Consider the following 16,326-nt stretch of genomic DNA (forward strand, 5'->3'; position numbering starts at 1 on the left):
GATTACAACAAGAAATGTTATTCCCAATCAAGGTTTTAAATTTCGTCCGAAATCCGGTCAAGACCAAAACCGAAACATCTGAAATTTCGGAAACCGAAACATCTAAAATCCGAAATTGGCGAAACGTACAAAATTTCGGTTTCGGCTAGGTCTGAAATTACCCCCGAAACCGAACTTTAAAACCTTGTTCCAAATAACCCTTATACTGTTAGCCTTCTATATTCACACGCGAGGAATACTAACAAGACATGGGTGGGCTTATATAGGCTCGGGCATCTCCCCTTAACAAGCTTTAAAGGGCAAGTTCTACATGGGTCCCAACAAGTGGTATAAGAACCGAGGCGTGCTAACTCTTGTGTGCCCTCTAGGATGGAGCAAATGTTATTCCCAATAACCCTTCCTCGAGGAAAATCTCTTGTGTCTCTTGTTCTCTTGCTTCCTTTCATTAATTCACTACACACTTGATTTGTGCACACTTGCTTGGGCTAATTCCGTGGGTTAAGTTGTTGTTTGCTTGGAGTAGTTCTGGTACCGGATTTGTAGTGTCGGGTTCTTGCCTCAACAGACCCAATGTACACATTTGACATCCTCGCCCAGTTTTTGGCTTCTTTGCCTACCCCCACATGCTACATTAAGGCCATCTCGTTTTGGATTTTGAGTCCAATGTCCTCACTTGTTGCTTTTTTGGGAGTTTGGTTACGCCCTTGTCTGTTAATATGCACTTGAATCAGCTTTGGCTGTCACAGGTGGTTTGGACACGACTTTACTTTTAGACACCAAGATTCACGGTTAGGCTCACACTAAAAAATATGGCACATTACTACTCACCCAGTTGGTGGGCCCAACAATTAATTTGTTTAAATCTTTGAGCAAGGTAGTTCCCTTTGTTTAAATCTTTGAGCAAGGTAGTTCCCACACGTTTTTCAAAATGAACAGTAAGGCCCACACCAAAGGATGATCCAAACTGTCCATTTGATGGGCTACATCATAAATAGGTTGTGTCCAAAAAAATCATTTCCACAGGATGATCCTAGCCCTCCGATATAAAGAGAAACTGCATACTATGGAAACCTCTATAGATCGGAGGGTTGCGATCATCCTATGGAAATGATTTTGGTGACACAACCTATTTACGTTGTAGCCCATCAAAGGGAAGGCTTGGATCATCCTATGGTGTGTACCGTACACTACTTCATTTTGAAAAATATGAGTGGGGCATACAATTGGGCCTTAATGTTACTGTATGACCCACACCATAGGATGATCCAAACCATCCATTTGATGGGGCAATATGTGAATAGGTTGTGCCCAAAAATTATTTCCATGTAGATGTAAAGGTTGTGCCCAAAAATCATTTCCATAGGATGATGGCAACCCTATAATATACAGAGGTTTCCATAATAGGCAGTATCTCTTTAGGTCGAAGGGGTAGGATCATCCTATGGAAATGAGATTGTAGTAGTGTTGTACCGGTGGAAGGGAGGATTTATCCTAGAAGAGGGGGTATCACTGTCCTGAAAAAAAGGGGGGAATGCTGTGGAAAATTTTATTTTGGGTACACAGACGGGCCACAGTATGAAAATACACTTTGATTGTCTTGGGACAAAACCAACCAAATTAACATGACCGGACCCAACCACTAAGGGAAAAAAAATCCTCCCTTGTCTTAGTCTGCTAGACCGGAATATGTTTTGATACAACTTGAAAATACACACCACATTTTTTACTTACCAGCTAGCTCATCTATGATGGCAAAACCTAGGGGTTTTTACCATTGGCTGGCGTCTTCATGCATATTACTTTCAAGCACCAATCTTTCATGCGAATAATAGGGGTCCTCGGTTTGGTCTGCTCCAGGCCACTAATATGGGTCCCCGGTTTCATCTGATCCAGGTCACTAATATGGGTCCTTAGTTTCATGTGCTTCACCTCAGCAGGATTGTATTCATCATAAGCTTTTCGCCTGAGACCTAATTCAGCGGTAATGATTTCAACCCAACATCAAACAAATATGATTTTTAAGTATGACAAGGATTTAGATAAACTACAGCTCACCACTCAACTTCCGAGAGGTTCCAGACCAAGGGTTTGTTCCGCATAGAATCCAGAAGCCCCTCCACTGCAGCAGAACATTTTACAATCTTATTTTGAGGAGCAACCCGCAAATGATAAAATTTCAGAAATCAAATACAATCTCAAAGCGGTTGCAAAGATTAGAAGAACATAATTGGATAAGGATAGGAATTACTCCGTTCAAAACACACATAACGACAAACCTTGCCTTCCCACCAGCTTTTCCTAGACTTGACCCCGCCTAGGATAAGGTGAGGAATTACTCATTCAAAACACATATAACGACAAACCCTGCCTTTCCTCCTGCTTGACCCCATTGCGTTCCTTGGACTGGCTCGGAGAGTAGTGGAATAGGAAGTCAAAGGAAGAGACAAGAATTTTGATTTGCCTAGAATTACCTCGGAAAATTGTATAGTAGTGTTTTGTTGCGAGGCAAAAATAATGGGAGAGTAAGAGAAAAAGTAGGGGGTGTCATTACCAATGTATGGAGAGATGAGACAGAGGGAAGAGAGAGATAGAGAGAGCATCATTCCAATGAAACTTCAACTATAATTCTTTGCTTTTGGAATAAGGGGACAAGAAAGAAACAAGCAATCATTACATGAGAGAAATCCAAGGGAATCAATGAGAGTCCAATGCATTTTGGCTGGAATGGCATGCCAAATCCAAACAAAATTTCGACGGCTGCCGAGCTTTTGTACAACCAAACGAAGCAAGGTGAAGAATTTTCTGTTCAAATCTCGTGGTGAGGAGGATGGAGAGGGGTTCGTGGGGTGTTTGGATCTAGAGACAAGAAAATTATGGAGAAGAATATTTTCCTGAAAACCTTTTTATGGGTTTTCTTTCCGGATTTTTCTTTTTCTACAGTGCGGTTCACCTTCCACAAATCCCAACCCAACACCTTACATAAAACTAGGCCAACGAATGAAAAAAAAAAAAAAAAAATTCTGTGGAAAATGTTTTTCCCATAAATTTTTATTCCCCCGCAATCTAAAATAGTAAAACAAATTTGAGACATATTATTCTCTATATCTCACATCACGATACAGTTAGCCCTAATCAGCTACCAAAGCCTTTTATGATTCCCAAAAAGCTCTCATCTTACTAAAGCATATACAACAATTCGTCCCATTATTAAAATATGATCGTGTGAATATCATCATGGAAAGCAAGAAAACGAAATGCTGTTTGGTGCTTTGAGTAATGTTATTAAATGTTATCAAACAACCCCTCATGAATAAACATATATATATTTTTAAATATGAAGGGTATTTTTGTACCTTGGCACCTTCCATTCAGATCTAGGACACTCCATTGAATCTTGTGGCTACATCTAGATCAGATATTAGAAATAATTTTAGACTCACAATATAGATCAGCTACTGTGCCCAAAACTTGTCCATTGACACCCATATTTCTATGGTTACAACAAGAAACGTTCTTCACATAAATACTTATCCTATTAACCTTCTAGATTCACACCCGAGGAACACTAAACACACGGACCCTTTTGACATAGGCCCGACAAAATTAATTCCCATCATCAAATCCCTAGAGTGTGTTGAACACTTTGTTTCTTATCTCAACATTTAATTTTGTTGTACAGGGGCTGTCACCACGAGGATAGGAATCTTTGGAGGCTAGGACTGGTTAACTTTCTTAACTCTATGTTCAAGCTATCTTGTCCTTTTTTAAGTTTTTTGACCCAATTTTATTGCTACTGATGTTCGCACAACCATGTTTTGATAATTGCAGTAACTCATTGTTCCGTGCCTTATCATTTCCACTCTCTTAGGGATGAGTCAATAGCTAAAGTTTATTGTGATAAGTGTTAGATGGGTGTTATTTGGTTTATTAGATTTAGATACAGTTGAAGTTAGAGTCTTAATACTAGTGAGTCTTTTGCTTTGTTCTTTATAAAAACTGTGTAAGCATCTAGTGGAAGGAATGCAGAAATTTATTCCTAGAAATTGTGTCTTTGTGTACAAAGGAGGATCGATCCTTTCCTCGAAGTGGGTCAAGAGGCGGATCTTCCCTCTAAGAAGATCAATTCCGTTACGAACCGGATCGGATTCACAACACTGTCTTTTATTATTTAAACAGCTATCAAATGTGATTACAATTCCCAAGAAGCTAAGCCAATTATAGAAGATATAAGAAAAGCTGAGTTTGTGCAATTATAAAGACATGGTAGTACCAATATCAGTTCCTCTTGTTAGTGGTAATATTCTAGCCACAGATATGGTAAGATTCAGAGAGAATAGCAAAGCCTGCCCCCAAGATTAAAACGAGATATGGTAGAGTCAAAGAGGGAATAACAAGCCTGCCCAAGATTATAACGAGACTTTAGACAAACTCTGTAACGAAAATATTGCCCTTGATATTTGATCCAGCAGCAGCATCTTAAAAGTGTGCTGCTGTGGATCAAATATGAATAAGAGTTTGCCTGCCCATTCATCATACAATTTCTCATGAGATTCTTTTTGGGAAACGTTATCAGCACTACTGTACTTTGATGAGGTCACTCCTCACTTTATTAAAAGTACTGTATGGCCCCTACCATAAGATGATCCAAACCGTCCATTAGATGGGCCACAGCCTAAATAGGTTGTGCCCCAAAAATTATTTCGATAGGTCGATCCTCACCCTCTGATCTATAGAGGGTTAGATCAACACTCTAACTTTCAGATCGGAGCGTTAGGATCAACCAATGGAAATGATTTTAAGGCACAACCTATTTAGGCTGTGGCCCGTCTAATGGACGGTTTGGATCATCCTATGGTGTGGGCCATACGTACTTCTAATAGAGTGAGGAGTGTCCTCATCAAAATACTGCAGTGCTGATAACATTTCCCTTTTTATATGGTGCGTGGTTTTAGAGTTGAGTATTTTTCTTTCCATAGGATGATCCTAACCGTCCAATCTATAAAGGTTCCCATAGTGTGAATTGTGAAATCCCTTTATGGATCGGAGCGGAGGGTTAGGATTATCCTATAGAAATTATTTTTGGGCACAACCTATCTTCCTCGTGGCCCAATAAATGGACGGTTTAGATCATCCTATGGAGTGGGCCGCAAGTACTTTTTGGAAGCTAAGCTGCTGGACAGGGACTCACTATAACAACTCGCATAAAACAAGGCAGATAATATGTTCAACCCCCTCCCACGTTACGATTATGCGCCCCCCTCTTTTAACATGATCCGGTGCTGCCTAAAACCCTAGACAGTCCGTCTGCTCTGCCCCCCTTAAACCCTTTCGTCCTCCTCCCTCAAACCTCTTAACCTACTCCTTCAAATCTCTTAACCTGCGCCAACATGCCTTTTACCCTTCTCTCCTGAAACTCTCCAACATCATGTCAAAGGCCTCATCTACAGGCCTTATCTCCCGCCTCCGATTCCTCTCCATCGGTTCAAGAATCAGAGAATTCAGCACCGAAACCCTAAGCCTAACCGTTGATGAATCGGACGACCACGATGAGCGGATCATCGAAGCCAAACCCCGATTGATGGGCCCAAACTCGAAGCGAACAGGCGTTATAGCCGTCAAATGCGGCATGACTGCGCTTTGGGACAAATGGGGTAAAAGGGTTCCCATTTCTGTTCTCTGGGTCGATGATAATATAGTCTCTCAAGTCAAAACAATAGACAAAGAAGGACTCACAGCTCTGCAGGTACAATCAATCGTTTTTTGGTTGAATTTCAATTTGATTGTGCTAGTTTGATTGTTTTTGTGAATGGGTTTTTGAGCCAGTGTGTTTTGGTTGTGGTGTTAGTTAGATTGGGGCAGGGCAGAAGAAGGCGAAGCATTTGACGAAACCAGAAATGGGTCATTTTAGGGCTCAAGGTGTTCCTTTGAAGAGGAAGTTGAGGGAGTTTCCGGTGACCGAGGACGCCCTTCTGCCTGTTGGGACTGTCATAAATGTTCGCCATTTTGTTCCTGGTCAGTTTGTTGATGTGACTGGGATCACGCGAGGAAAAGGTTTTCAGGTACCCAAAAAAAAAAAGACTAGATCATATATTATTTCTTATTACTAGTGTTAATTGATTCTTCTTTGGATTTTTGTACATGTATGATTATTGAATTAGAGCAATCTCATTTTTTAGACCTTGGATAGGATAGAATGGTACCTTGGATTGGATAGGTCATAGGATAGAATGGAAGAAAATGATCCACTTAGAAGAACCCAACTAGAGCCAGGATTAGAGCTGTGTAGATTTCTAAATTTTTCTAAAGGATTCATTTAGCCGACCCCAACTAGTTTGGGACAAAGGGTTTGTTGAGAGTTGAGCAATGCCATTTTTCTTGTGCTATGTTTTATATGGGTGAGAGTTGGTTGAATGCAATGATGGCAGTATCTCAGAGCTTAAGTACCAATATGTTTGATCTCAAATAGTTATGCTTGAGATTTCACTTGTGGGTTAAGACTTCATAGTCTAATATTTACAAGGAAATGTTTTTCCTCCTATGAAAAGCCTCTCACATGTTCTAACGTAGGTTTAGATTGTGACACATAAATTACAAATTTTCCCAGATCAGGTTCCATTATTAGAGACTTAAATGATTCTTAGATGCTGGACATAATACCCTTATTAATATCCATGATGATGGCGAAGTATATAGCTGGTTCATCATTTGGTAATGGGTATTTTTGAGTGTTACTAATAACCCGTCATTGCATGGATTTCCTTCGTATGATGATTGATGAGTCGCTAAACAATAAATGGCTTATAATGCCGTGCGAATTTCTCTTTACTCCCTTCAGCCTGTTGGCCTCACCCCGACATACTACTGCTTTTCTTACTTTTGAATGATATAATTGTATCTAAACACGGAAGTTGGGGGCTTCAATGGGAGTGGTATTGTGATTTGTTTTTTTAAAGACATATTTAACATTTTGGATAGCGGTTAAGATGCCGACTATCCAAAAATCTTATACTATAGAACCATTACCTATATAAACTTGGTGTGAATTCTAAATATATTTTAAATAATGTAATATAATTTTTAGTTACTATGGATATTTTGTGATTTATGTTTTCAAAGCTTTTGAGATGGTCTGGTGCCTCCTTTTTTTGGAATTCATGGATTCATTCTTAGGCCTTGTTTAAGATTATGACAACAGATTGTGAGTCCAAAACCGATTATTGGACTCAACAATAATTGGTTTTGGACTAACAATTGGTTGCCATAATCTTAAACAAACAAGGCCTTAGAGTTTTTCTTTTGATTGGATGAAGGATGTAAACAAAATGGGGAGTAACATCACATTGGTATTATTGCTCGATAGGGGTGGTAAATGTAATTCAGAGGAATGGGGGAAGAGGATGGAATTGAAACGATTAATCTATTGACCCCGCAAATGGTTGAATAAGTAATTATATGTATCTTTAATGCTAGAGCATCGACTCAATGTCCATTTACAAAATGTCACTAGTCGGTTGGATGCCAATATGCTTAGAGATTGATTGTTGTAGCAACGATATAAGATGATTGTGTGATGAGGAAGATGTTAGCACCCTTACGAACAAACTGTGGACTTTGGTGACTCTTTCGCTCTAAACCAAACTAGATACCTTAGACTTGAGCAAAGTCTATAGAGCCAAGGATTTCCATGTTGGTGTTCTGTTAATGCTTAGCTGTTTATATGTTTTTACATTCTTATATGTGTTTTTTTTTCTTCTCTAGTGTTTGCTTTACCTTCTTTTATGGTCAAGGATATAGAGGATGGGAAAGTCCAACAATTGTTTGGGTGTCTCATTTAAAAAAAAAACACCTTTGCATACAGCCACATGTTGCACATGGGGAAATCTGAGCTAATGGCCACTACTGACAACCAATGGCACCGACTAAATTATTTCTCACTTAGTTGGTGGTAGATACTTAGTTGTTCATCAAACTACTTTTAGGAGCTCTAGTGACAAGGTGTCTCATCACCTTGACTCTTGGTTATTGATGTATGTGATGTGACTAAATATTGTCGTTACAATATAGTTTAGAGTCTTTAGACTTTAGATTATCGAGGGGAGAGATGTAAGGCCTTAGGCACCTACATTAGGGTTTAAATTGAGAAGGGATTTGAGTGATTAGGTCAAGAGAATCAAAATGTATCATGTGAGTTTCAAATCACTCAACTTGTTGTGCGATGTTGGTATTTTGTTCGGTGTTTAAAAACGTGGATGCGGGTCAAAATGCAGCTGAAGAAAATCCTAGTCAACTCGGCACGATGCTGCTGAGTACTCTGTTGACGCGGTCATAACTAGAGTTTTTATTGACATTGTAAAGCAAAATGCGGAAAGCGAAGGAATTCATTAGAGGAATGTTTCCAATAAATATGGTTTGTTCTTGCATATCTCTACCAGTTTTCTAAATTAATCCTGCGGGTACCATGGCAAAATGCGGAACATGGCCTAGGCAAAATGGAGTCGGCTCGGGGGGAGTCTACGATGACGCGGAGTAGTTTTGAAACTATTGTTAGTATGTTAATAGTTGACGATTGAGGTAATGTGAAAGTGTGAAGCCTTTTTTTTTTTAATGGTGTTGATTTTTTTAAGGAGCAAAAACTCCATGACCAAGATGGTCAAGCTACACCCAAACAAAAGGAAGGAAAGAGTAAACCAAACATCAGGGAGGAAGATGATCAAACATATCCCAATGATAGTTTGTTGGTTTATGACCTACCTATAGCAATCATTGCTAAATGTGTTCCTTGGTCATGTGAAAGTGGTGCCTTGAAACAAAACATGCAACTAATTATCAGGTTTCTCATATTATCTCACATAGCCCACCTCCAACTAAAAGAATGAGTTGTGTTGAGCTAAAAGGGAAACAAATGGGTACCAAAATGATGAAGCCAAATAAATAGCTAATCACTGGCATTGTCATCTTTGAGGGTTAGGCCTTCATACTTTTGCAAAGTTTAAGAGAGTCCTTTGGCTTGATTTGAAGTGGTGCCATATTTCACGTTTTTAGTTTGTCATGGTTTCAGGATACATCTTGTTTTACCATTTTCCTCGTCCTTCTGTCGTCTTGTCACTGTTGATATCCAATGTTAAACAGTAAGACTTACTTTTGAACTTGATCCTTCAATTCTTAACTTCGTCTAGAAAAAATCATTAATTTATAGAAGAGCAGTGAAATCAATCATGGACTAACTTGTAATATGTGAAGTAGAAATTTGGATTTGGTATTTGGATCTTGTCCAAACATGGTCAACTCTGTTGGTAGTAGCTCAATCATTGAGTTTTGATCATTGGTCATAATCACCAATCCCTATCTACATAGAACCATTGGAAAAGTGGATTGGAACATTAGTTTCTGAAGAAATTTTTTCGCTCGGGAAATTGGTGGTGTTGCCTCCTTGCCAGAATCAATTCGACCTGTATTAAAAAACAGGGTAAGGGTACAAGAATCTTGAAATGGACTCCTGTTGGGTCTTTTACAGTTATATCTTTTTTCAAAAGTCTAATTCCTTCAGCTTCATCTTCACCTGCCAGATTAGTTTTGGATATCTTGGTCTCGCTGTGAGTGGTTTCTGCTAGTCTTCCAGCCTAAATAAAATCCTCGTCATATGTCATCTGCTACTGCATCATAAAATTATTGTTAACTATTGTGCTTTGTGTCTTGCCAAGGCCGAGTATGTCGATCATTTCCTAATTCACTGCGATTGCACTCGTAAACTCTGGCATTTTGTGTTTGAACTTTGACCTTTTTGGAGTTTGTTAGGTTCTCCCTGGTCACATTGACAGGCTTGTAGAATCTTGGTGTTTTGCTCCTTGGCCTCCCCGAGGTAAGATTTTAGAGTCTTTTCTTTGCAGCCATCCTATGGCTGGTCTGAAAGGAAAGAAATAGGAGAGTATTTAAAGGCGTATCTACTGGCGCATAGCTGCAGACAGTCTGCAGAGGTAGATCTTTTCCTTGGTCGTCCAATGAGCATTGATCCTTCCTGCATTTAGAGGCATATCAATGACATTCTTCTATAGATCTTGGGATGAAATAAGGCTGAGTAGTCGTGCCATGGAGACCATGAGGTCAAAGTGGGAATCTCCTCCTCCAGGGAGTTGAAACTGAATTTCGATGGTTTGAGCCTCAGTAACCTTGGACCAACTGGTATTGAATTCCTGTTGAGGACTGCTAATAAAGGTCTAGTCTGGGCCTAATCGGGTCTGATTGGTGTAAAAGATGTTGTTGAAGCAGACTTTGATACTAAATCAGTATACGAATTCCATACTTATGATTTTGGTCGTTTCAGTTTCGGTTCGGTGTGGGCGGAAACAGAAATATTTCGGTCGTTTAGTGTCGGTTTCGGTGGAAATTTAAAACCATGGTTGGATGCAGGTGCTCTAGCGCGTGATGGGGTTACTAGGGAGTCCATGATTTTGCTTGACCAGCTCCTTTGAGAATTGATATGATTCTTCTTTGTTAGCTATTGCGCCAATTACCACTTGTATATCCTTTATTTCTTGTTCTTTTGCGCTGTATATGACCCCCTCAGTCATTTGGCTTTGGATTTTCATTAATGACATCTCTGTTATTCAAAGAAAAAAAACAATGCTTGAACTTTGAACAATTGGCGACCTGGTTTAGATGGGTGTTGGGGTTTAGGTTCTAGCATTAAATATTTGCTAATGTTTTTCTTGAAGGGATCAACTTAAAGCAGTCCATACCGTTTTCTTGCTCCATTCCAATCCCCTTTCTGACCGTCTGCATTGGTTTGCATACCTAGTGAAACAAGGGATTTAACTTTGTGAATGTAACTTCCAGTGGGCATGTAGTGTTCATTGATGTTTTCAACATGAACTTCCTTTGCGGCAAGAAAAAGATTCTTCAACCTTTGATCATTGGCTGTCCCCTGAATGATTTGCAAACGACATTGGTTGTTTCATTTACTCATCTTATGTTTTTGCACTATGTTATGGCCGATCACTAATTAACTTCTACTGAGACTTTTTTCTTTGTCATTTTTTGATTTTTTTTTCTTTGAATGGTAACAGGAATTTTATAGGATGAAGGATACAAAATGAAAAGAGATGTGTTGAGATGATAAAAAAATGGCAAGAAAAAAATAGATGTAAAGGCGTCACCCCCTAATACATACAACGTCCTTACTAAGGGAGTTAATTCCCTCATTAGTGTCTACCACATCATTAGTGCTGGGAGAGAATCTGCTATATCATTAGTGTCTACCACATCATTAGTGCTGGGAGAGGCGCATACAAACAAGGGAGTTAATTCCCTCCTCAAATTGAAAATCTCCAAGATGAATTAGCTATTCTCCAAGGGCCTAGGCTTGTTACTCGATAGTAATGCCCAAAATATAACATTGATGAATTGTCCTCCCACCTAAAGGGCTCCAAAGAAAATTTCTTTGAACACATGAAGACCAACATGTGGTCTTTGTTAGTGAATCATATTTCACGTTGTTTTTGGCTAGTGAGTCTAGCATGATGCTTCTTGTGGCTTTATCATCCCACAAAGGTTGGTTGTTCCAAGGAAGAAGTTTTTGTACTACATATAGTTGTATGTAACTAGCCATTCAAACAAAAAGCTGTATGTAACTAATTATTAAAAAAGAGTTGTAAGTGACTAATGGGGGACCATCCTTCACAATAGTCAAGTTGGAGCTAGATAGGTTGATGGGGCCCGTCATCACTCTTAGTTTTTTTTTTTTTTAATTTCTATCACAGGGTGTAAATTGAGTAGAGTATTTTCTTTAAGTTTTATTTAAGTTAATTACGTGAACAAGTTTATAAGAGGACCAGTGGTATTATTCTCGCTGAGTGTGCGAGAGGTCTCAAGTTCAACTTGGGGTTGAGCCTGTAGCTCAATTGCTCTTCAATTCTGACTTCTTAGGTCGGAGGTTCAATCCTAGATTTCCTATAAAAAAAAAAGAGGGCCTGGAGTTTTGTAGGGAGCTTTATGTGAAGGTTATTTTTATAAAAAAGGGGATATTTTGTAGGTTTTGGAATTCTCCATAACCTCTTCTCTCTCTCTCTCTCTCTCTCTCTCTCTCTCTCTCTCTCTCTCTCTCTCTCTCTACACACACACACACACACACACACACCTCAGGGCAATATTGTTTACAAGTTATTTTATGTTATGGTAGAAATACAACTCAAGGTCTTGCCTATGAAGAATTCTTCTTGATGTGATGTCTTGATCGCTTGTTGATGTGAGGCCTTCGGTCCAGAGGTGTGATGCCTTGGGCTTATCGTTTTCTTTCATCTTTTCAAAGTAACATCTCCACAATTCGCTCTTCTTTCTTGTTCGAATTTTAAGATCTTCCCATATGTGTGAGTTTCAAAGATAAAATTCCGATTTTATTCAAGGGGTTTACTAGGAGTATCAAGGTGATTAAAGTAATCAAGTTTGATATTGAATCTCATGGCTGGATTGATTAATCTCTATCTTCGAAGGTTGTGAACTTCATCGTAATTGTTGATTTTGGATATTAAAATTTCCATGGATGCTAGGGTTTTACTATCATCAAGATGTTCAATCTGTTCTGAACGGATCTGATCTGAGATTTTGATAGATGCATTAAATCAATCTCCACCATTAACTTTTTATATTATGTTAATCTTGAGATCCAACTGTTGGATTAATTTGATTTTGATTGAGGTCAATTAGATTAATCTTACTTGGGAATTTTGAACCATATCGAAGTATCTGAGCTGTTTTTAGTGTGTGAAAACCCTAAACAGCCTCATGCTTGAGAAATTTTACTCATGTTTAAGATAGACTTGGACTTCCTCTATGAATCATGCACCAAGAACCTTATGTTTGAAGCTCCTATTTTGACTATTGTGTTGATCTCCTTTTATGCCTCTATTCATCATAGTATATGACTGCGTTCATGAGACTCATCTAATACTTTGGGTGCACCTTATGTCAATTGTAATGGCAATCCCTATATAACTTGTTTCATTGACTTTCGATCCTGTTGAAGCCAAATGCTCATTCTCTGGAGCCACTCTATTATTATATTATGAAGGTAGAAAGCCATAAAAGGTTTACATTGAATGCAAAGAGACAGACAGCCATTTCATATACACATAAACAGACTTTATCATTTACTTCCATTCACTTTTTGAATAGCTATTTGGAGTGTGTTAACAAAGGAGTTGACAAAGGAGAACAGCCCTTTCTGTTCTGCTACTTCCTTTGAGACTTCGAGTTGACAAAGGTGAACAAGCCCCTATTTGATAGAGAGCTTACTAGTCGCGAGAGAGTGTCCTGTATGTTTATGGTCTCGACTATTGTCATGGAAATTTTTTCTCGGGTTTTTCTTGTGCAGAGTCTTGGTTGAGAAGCAGGTGGCAGTGTTGTAGGTTTGTGGGTTTCGGATCAATCCTTTTTTTTTTAATGGTAGTTTCTGATCAATGCTTGTAATTTTGCTTTTTCGTTGCGGAAGATCATGTTATCACCTGTGGATGTAGGCATCTTGGCCGAATCGCTTAAAATCTCAATGTTCATCTTGTGTTTTCGGATCGGATTTGTCCAGCGGGTTTTCTCAACATACAGTTTTAAAATTTTAAACAAGCTCTAAATGTTTAATGCAGCCTGCTTATTTCGAGCACCTCCTCTTCTTACCCCACAGTATAGTTACTCTTTTAAAGAAAGCTTTTTAGCATGGGCATATTTTTCCCAATCACATTGATAATATGGGGAAGTGGAGATAAGATCCATTTCTCCTGAAATTTGTGGGCACGATATTGTTTTGTTGGACCTTTGCACTGAGGGCTCTTTGACCATCAGTTTAACCTTTTCTTAGTTGGCCTGTCAATTGTCCCAAATTTTCAGAAGAAAACATAATTTGAATTATAAGGAATGGGAGATCTTTGATTACTTTCTACTGCTCCGGATTTGGTGTAAGCTGTACTTCAAGCAATCACGTTCTTACTGTATACCTTTCTGAACAGTTCCATCCACACGATATCTGACAAGTCAAAATAAAATATATGTCTGGCTTTGGGCCATATATTGATTCATTTATTTTACTCTAGATAGTGTGATGATCTATGTTGGAAATGAGTTTTTCACATGTAGTGTGCTTTCTTTTCCTTTTCTTTTAGTAATTATATGCTATCTGCTGACTTTTAAAAAAAAATTGTGTTATGAGAATATTTATCATTTTCTAGATGCAGCTCTCAGGGCCGTCTCTTTTGATGAAATAACTTATTTCCTTCATTGATAGGGTGGTATGAAAAGGTGGGGATTTTCTGGAATGCCTGCTTCTCATGGTGCATCACTATCACATCGAAGTATTGGTTCTACTGGCCAGAGAGATGATCCTGGGAAGGTACGACCCCAAGTAGATGGGTGAAGCTTTACATATTTTCCTGCTTTGTGAATTTTCTGGTTCTTCCATGTAAAGTGAATAATGTCAAACGTTTGAAGCCATATTTAGCTAATGCGTGCCTAGCTCTAAGAGGCCAAAACTGGATTGCTGGAGAATTTACCACACAGTTAGGGCAAAACCAGTCTCAAAAATCTCCGATATTTTTTAAAATATAACGATATCCGGTAATTTTTTAAAAATAAATCCCTTTACAGAGATTCTGAAAAATCACTAATATCTTCATTTTTATTCTTTATCGCTAAAATATCATGAAAATATCCTGATAAATGCTTGTTATTTGTTGTTCTAAACTCATAATTTTATTCTTAAATTTTATTTATTTTATTTCTCCCAGTTTTTTCTCAATATAAACCCAAAAATAACAAAAAATTTAAAATATCCTGAGCTCTACCATTCCTGAGAAATTCCTGAGACAAATATTTGTGAATATGGGTATAACGGATTCACTTTATACACTTCTTTTCTTCCTGGTATAATAAACCCAGAGATAACAGGAATTACTTGGTTAATATACTCAAAACTCTTATTCAAGTCACTTCTGTGATGCATCTGAATTCATTATTTTAGTGTGAGGATGCTTGCCTTATGCTGGAACTTGGGGATTGAGAAATTTGAAATTTAAGTTCCTGTGGTGGGAGCACTTCTGTTGTGCTTGTGACATTTCTCTTCATGAAGGAGAAACTAAACGAAAACGAGCTTATTATCTTGTGATGCTTAAACAGGTGTTTAAGGGTAAGAAAATGCCTGGACGCATGGGTGGGAAGCAGTGCACGGTTAAAAATGTTTGGGTCTACAAAATAGAGCCAGCGAGGAACATGATGTGGGTGAGAGGCCAGGTATGTTTTTCTCCACACTGGTCTTAAGCTTTTTTTCTTTTTCTTTTTTTAAATTCATCTTATCTTGCGTAACGAAAAACAGAAGTCAGAAGACAATGTGCAACAGTTTTTCACATCGTTTTATTGCTGCATTTTTTTTTTGCCACGTTTCCTCACAGGCCCATGATCTATTTTATAGGTCCCAGGTGCAGAAGGGAACTTCGTCTTCATAAAGGATTCCGTTTACAAGAAACCCGATATTTCATCGCTTCCTTTCCCGACTTATTTTATACCACCAGATGAAGAAACATCGGAATTAGAACCTCTGGTTGCTGATCTTGGGGAACTTGATCCATTCATGGCGGCAGATTAACTAAGACCATAAGCACAATTTTTCTGGGATGCTGGTCGTTTCTTTTGTTGCAAGATCAGCTTCCTTTCAATCATACATGGTTTATAGAGAGAATAGCACATTTTGGATCTAAGAAGCCAGCAGAAAAAAAATCAGTACTATGATGATTCTATAACTTATGCTTAGAAAAAAGCAGAGAGGAAGAGCTTGTATTCTTGAGTTCATTTGGCCTTTGATTTTGAACCCAATTACCTGAATTTTTCTGTAGGGAATTTTTAGCAGAATAAAGATTGGAATTTTGATCTTCTTTAATATGTAGCTCTTTGGGTGTCATTACTTTGGTATGTAAAATGTAACTGTGTTGGTTTGAGTTGGGCTCTTGGTTTCTAGGCTCCTCACTGCGGGTGGTCGACTAAGATGGGCTTGATCTGAAGATTCAGACACAACCACGCCAATTTTTTCTCAGATTCGTGCTACTCGGGTTGTTTTTGGGAATTCGGTTGAGCTATTACCATAAAATTGGGTCGGGTTCAGGTTGATTCCTATTCATTTTTTTAGCAAAAGCTCAACCCGAGCTGACACAAGGAACCGAGCTTTTACCATAAAATTAGGTTAGGTTCGGGTTGATTCCAATTCATTTTTTAGCAAAAGCTCAACCCGAGTGAACACAATTTAGCCCCAGACTCATGGAATCTAAATTTGGATCAACCGAACATTTTCAAAGTTTT

The 16,326-nt window shown here is 38.5% G+C and overlaps 1 protein-coding gene and 1 long non-coding RNA gene across 2 annotated transcripts; one reads left to right on the forward strand and one right to left on the reverse strand.

Moving 5' to 3' along the window:
• Positions 1–1,640: 1,640 nt before the first annotated feature.
• LOC143880881 (uncharacterized) lies at positions 1,641–2,253 on the reverse strand. Its single transcript, XR_013251810.1, has 2 exons — positions 2,056–2,253; positions 1,641–1,970 (listed from the first exon to the last, which is right to left on the reverse strand). It is a non-coding gene; the product is annotated as an uncharacterized LOC143880881 (long non-coding RNA).
• A 2,981-nt stretch (positions 2,254–5,234) lies between these two features.
• On the forward strand, positions 5,235–15,910 carry RPL3P (ribosomal protein L3 plastid). Its single transcript, XM_077383857.1, has 5 exons — positions 5,235–5,743; positions 5,850–6,059; positions 14,267–14,371; positions 15,154–15,267; positions 15,446–15,910. The coding sequence occupies exons 1-5, from the start codon at positions 5,426–5,428 to the stop codon at positions 15,617–15,619; spliced, it is 921 nt and encodes a 306-aa protein (XP_077239972.1). The 5' UTR covers positions 5,235–5,425; the 3' UTR covers positions 15,620–15,910.
• The last annotated feature ends 416 nt before the right edge of the window (positions 15,911–16,326 follow it).

The sequence above is a fragment of the Tasmannia lanceolata genome, unplaced genomic scaffold, assembly GCF_043159265.1.
Source record: "Tasmannia lanceolata isolate RefF3 unplaced genomic scaffold, GAP_Taslan_0.1 ptg000007l, whole genome shotgun sequence".
NCBI lineage: Eukaryota > Viridiplantae > Streptophyta > Magnoliopsida > Canellales > Winteraceae > Tasmannia > Tasmannia lanceolata.

What these genes read in the sequence shown, in the direction of transcription:
- RPL3P (XM_077383857.1), top strand. Translation starts at nt 5,426, where the DNA reads ATGTCAAAGGCCTCATCTACAGGCCTTATCTCCCGCCTCCGATTCCTC. An exon ending in AAGGACTCACAGCTCTGCAG is followed by an intron (nt 5,744 to 5,849) that starts GTACAATCAATC and finishes GGTGTTAGTTAG; the next exon opens with ATTGGGGCAGGGCAGAAGAA. An exon ending in TGATGTGGGTGAGAGGCCAG is followed by an intron (nt 15,268 to 15,445) that starts GTATGTTTTTCT and finishes TCTATTTTATAG; the next exon opens with GTCCCAGGTGCAGAAGGGAA.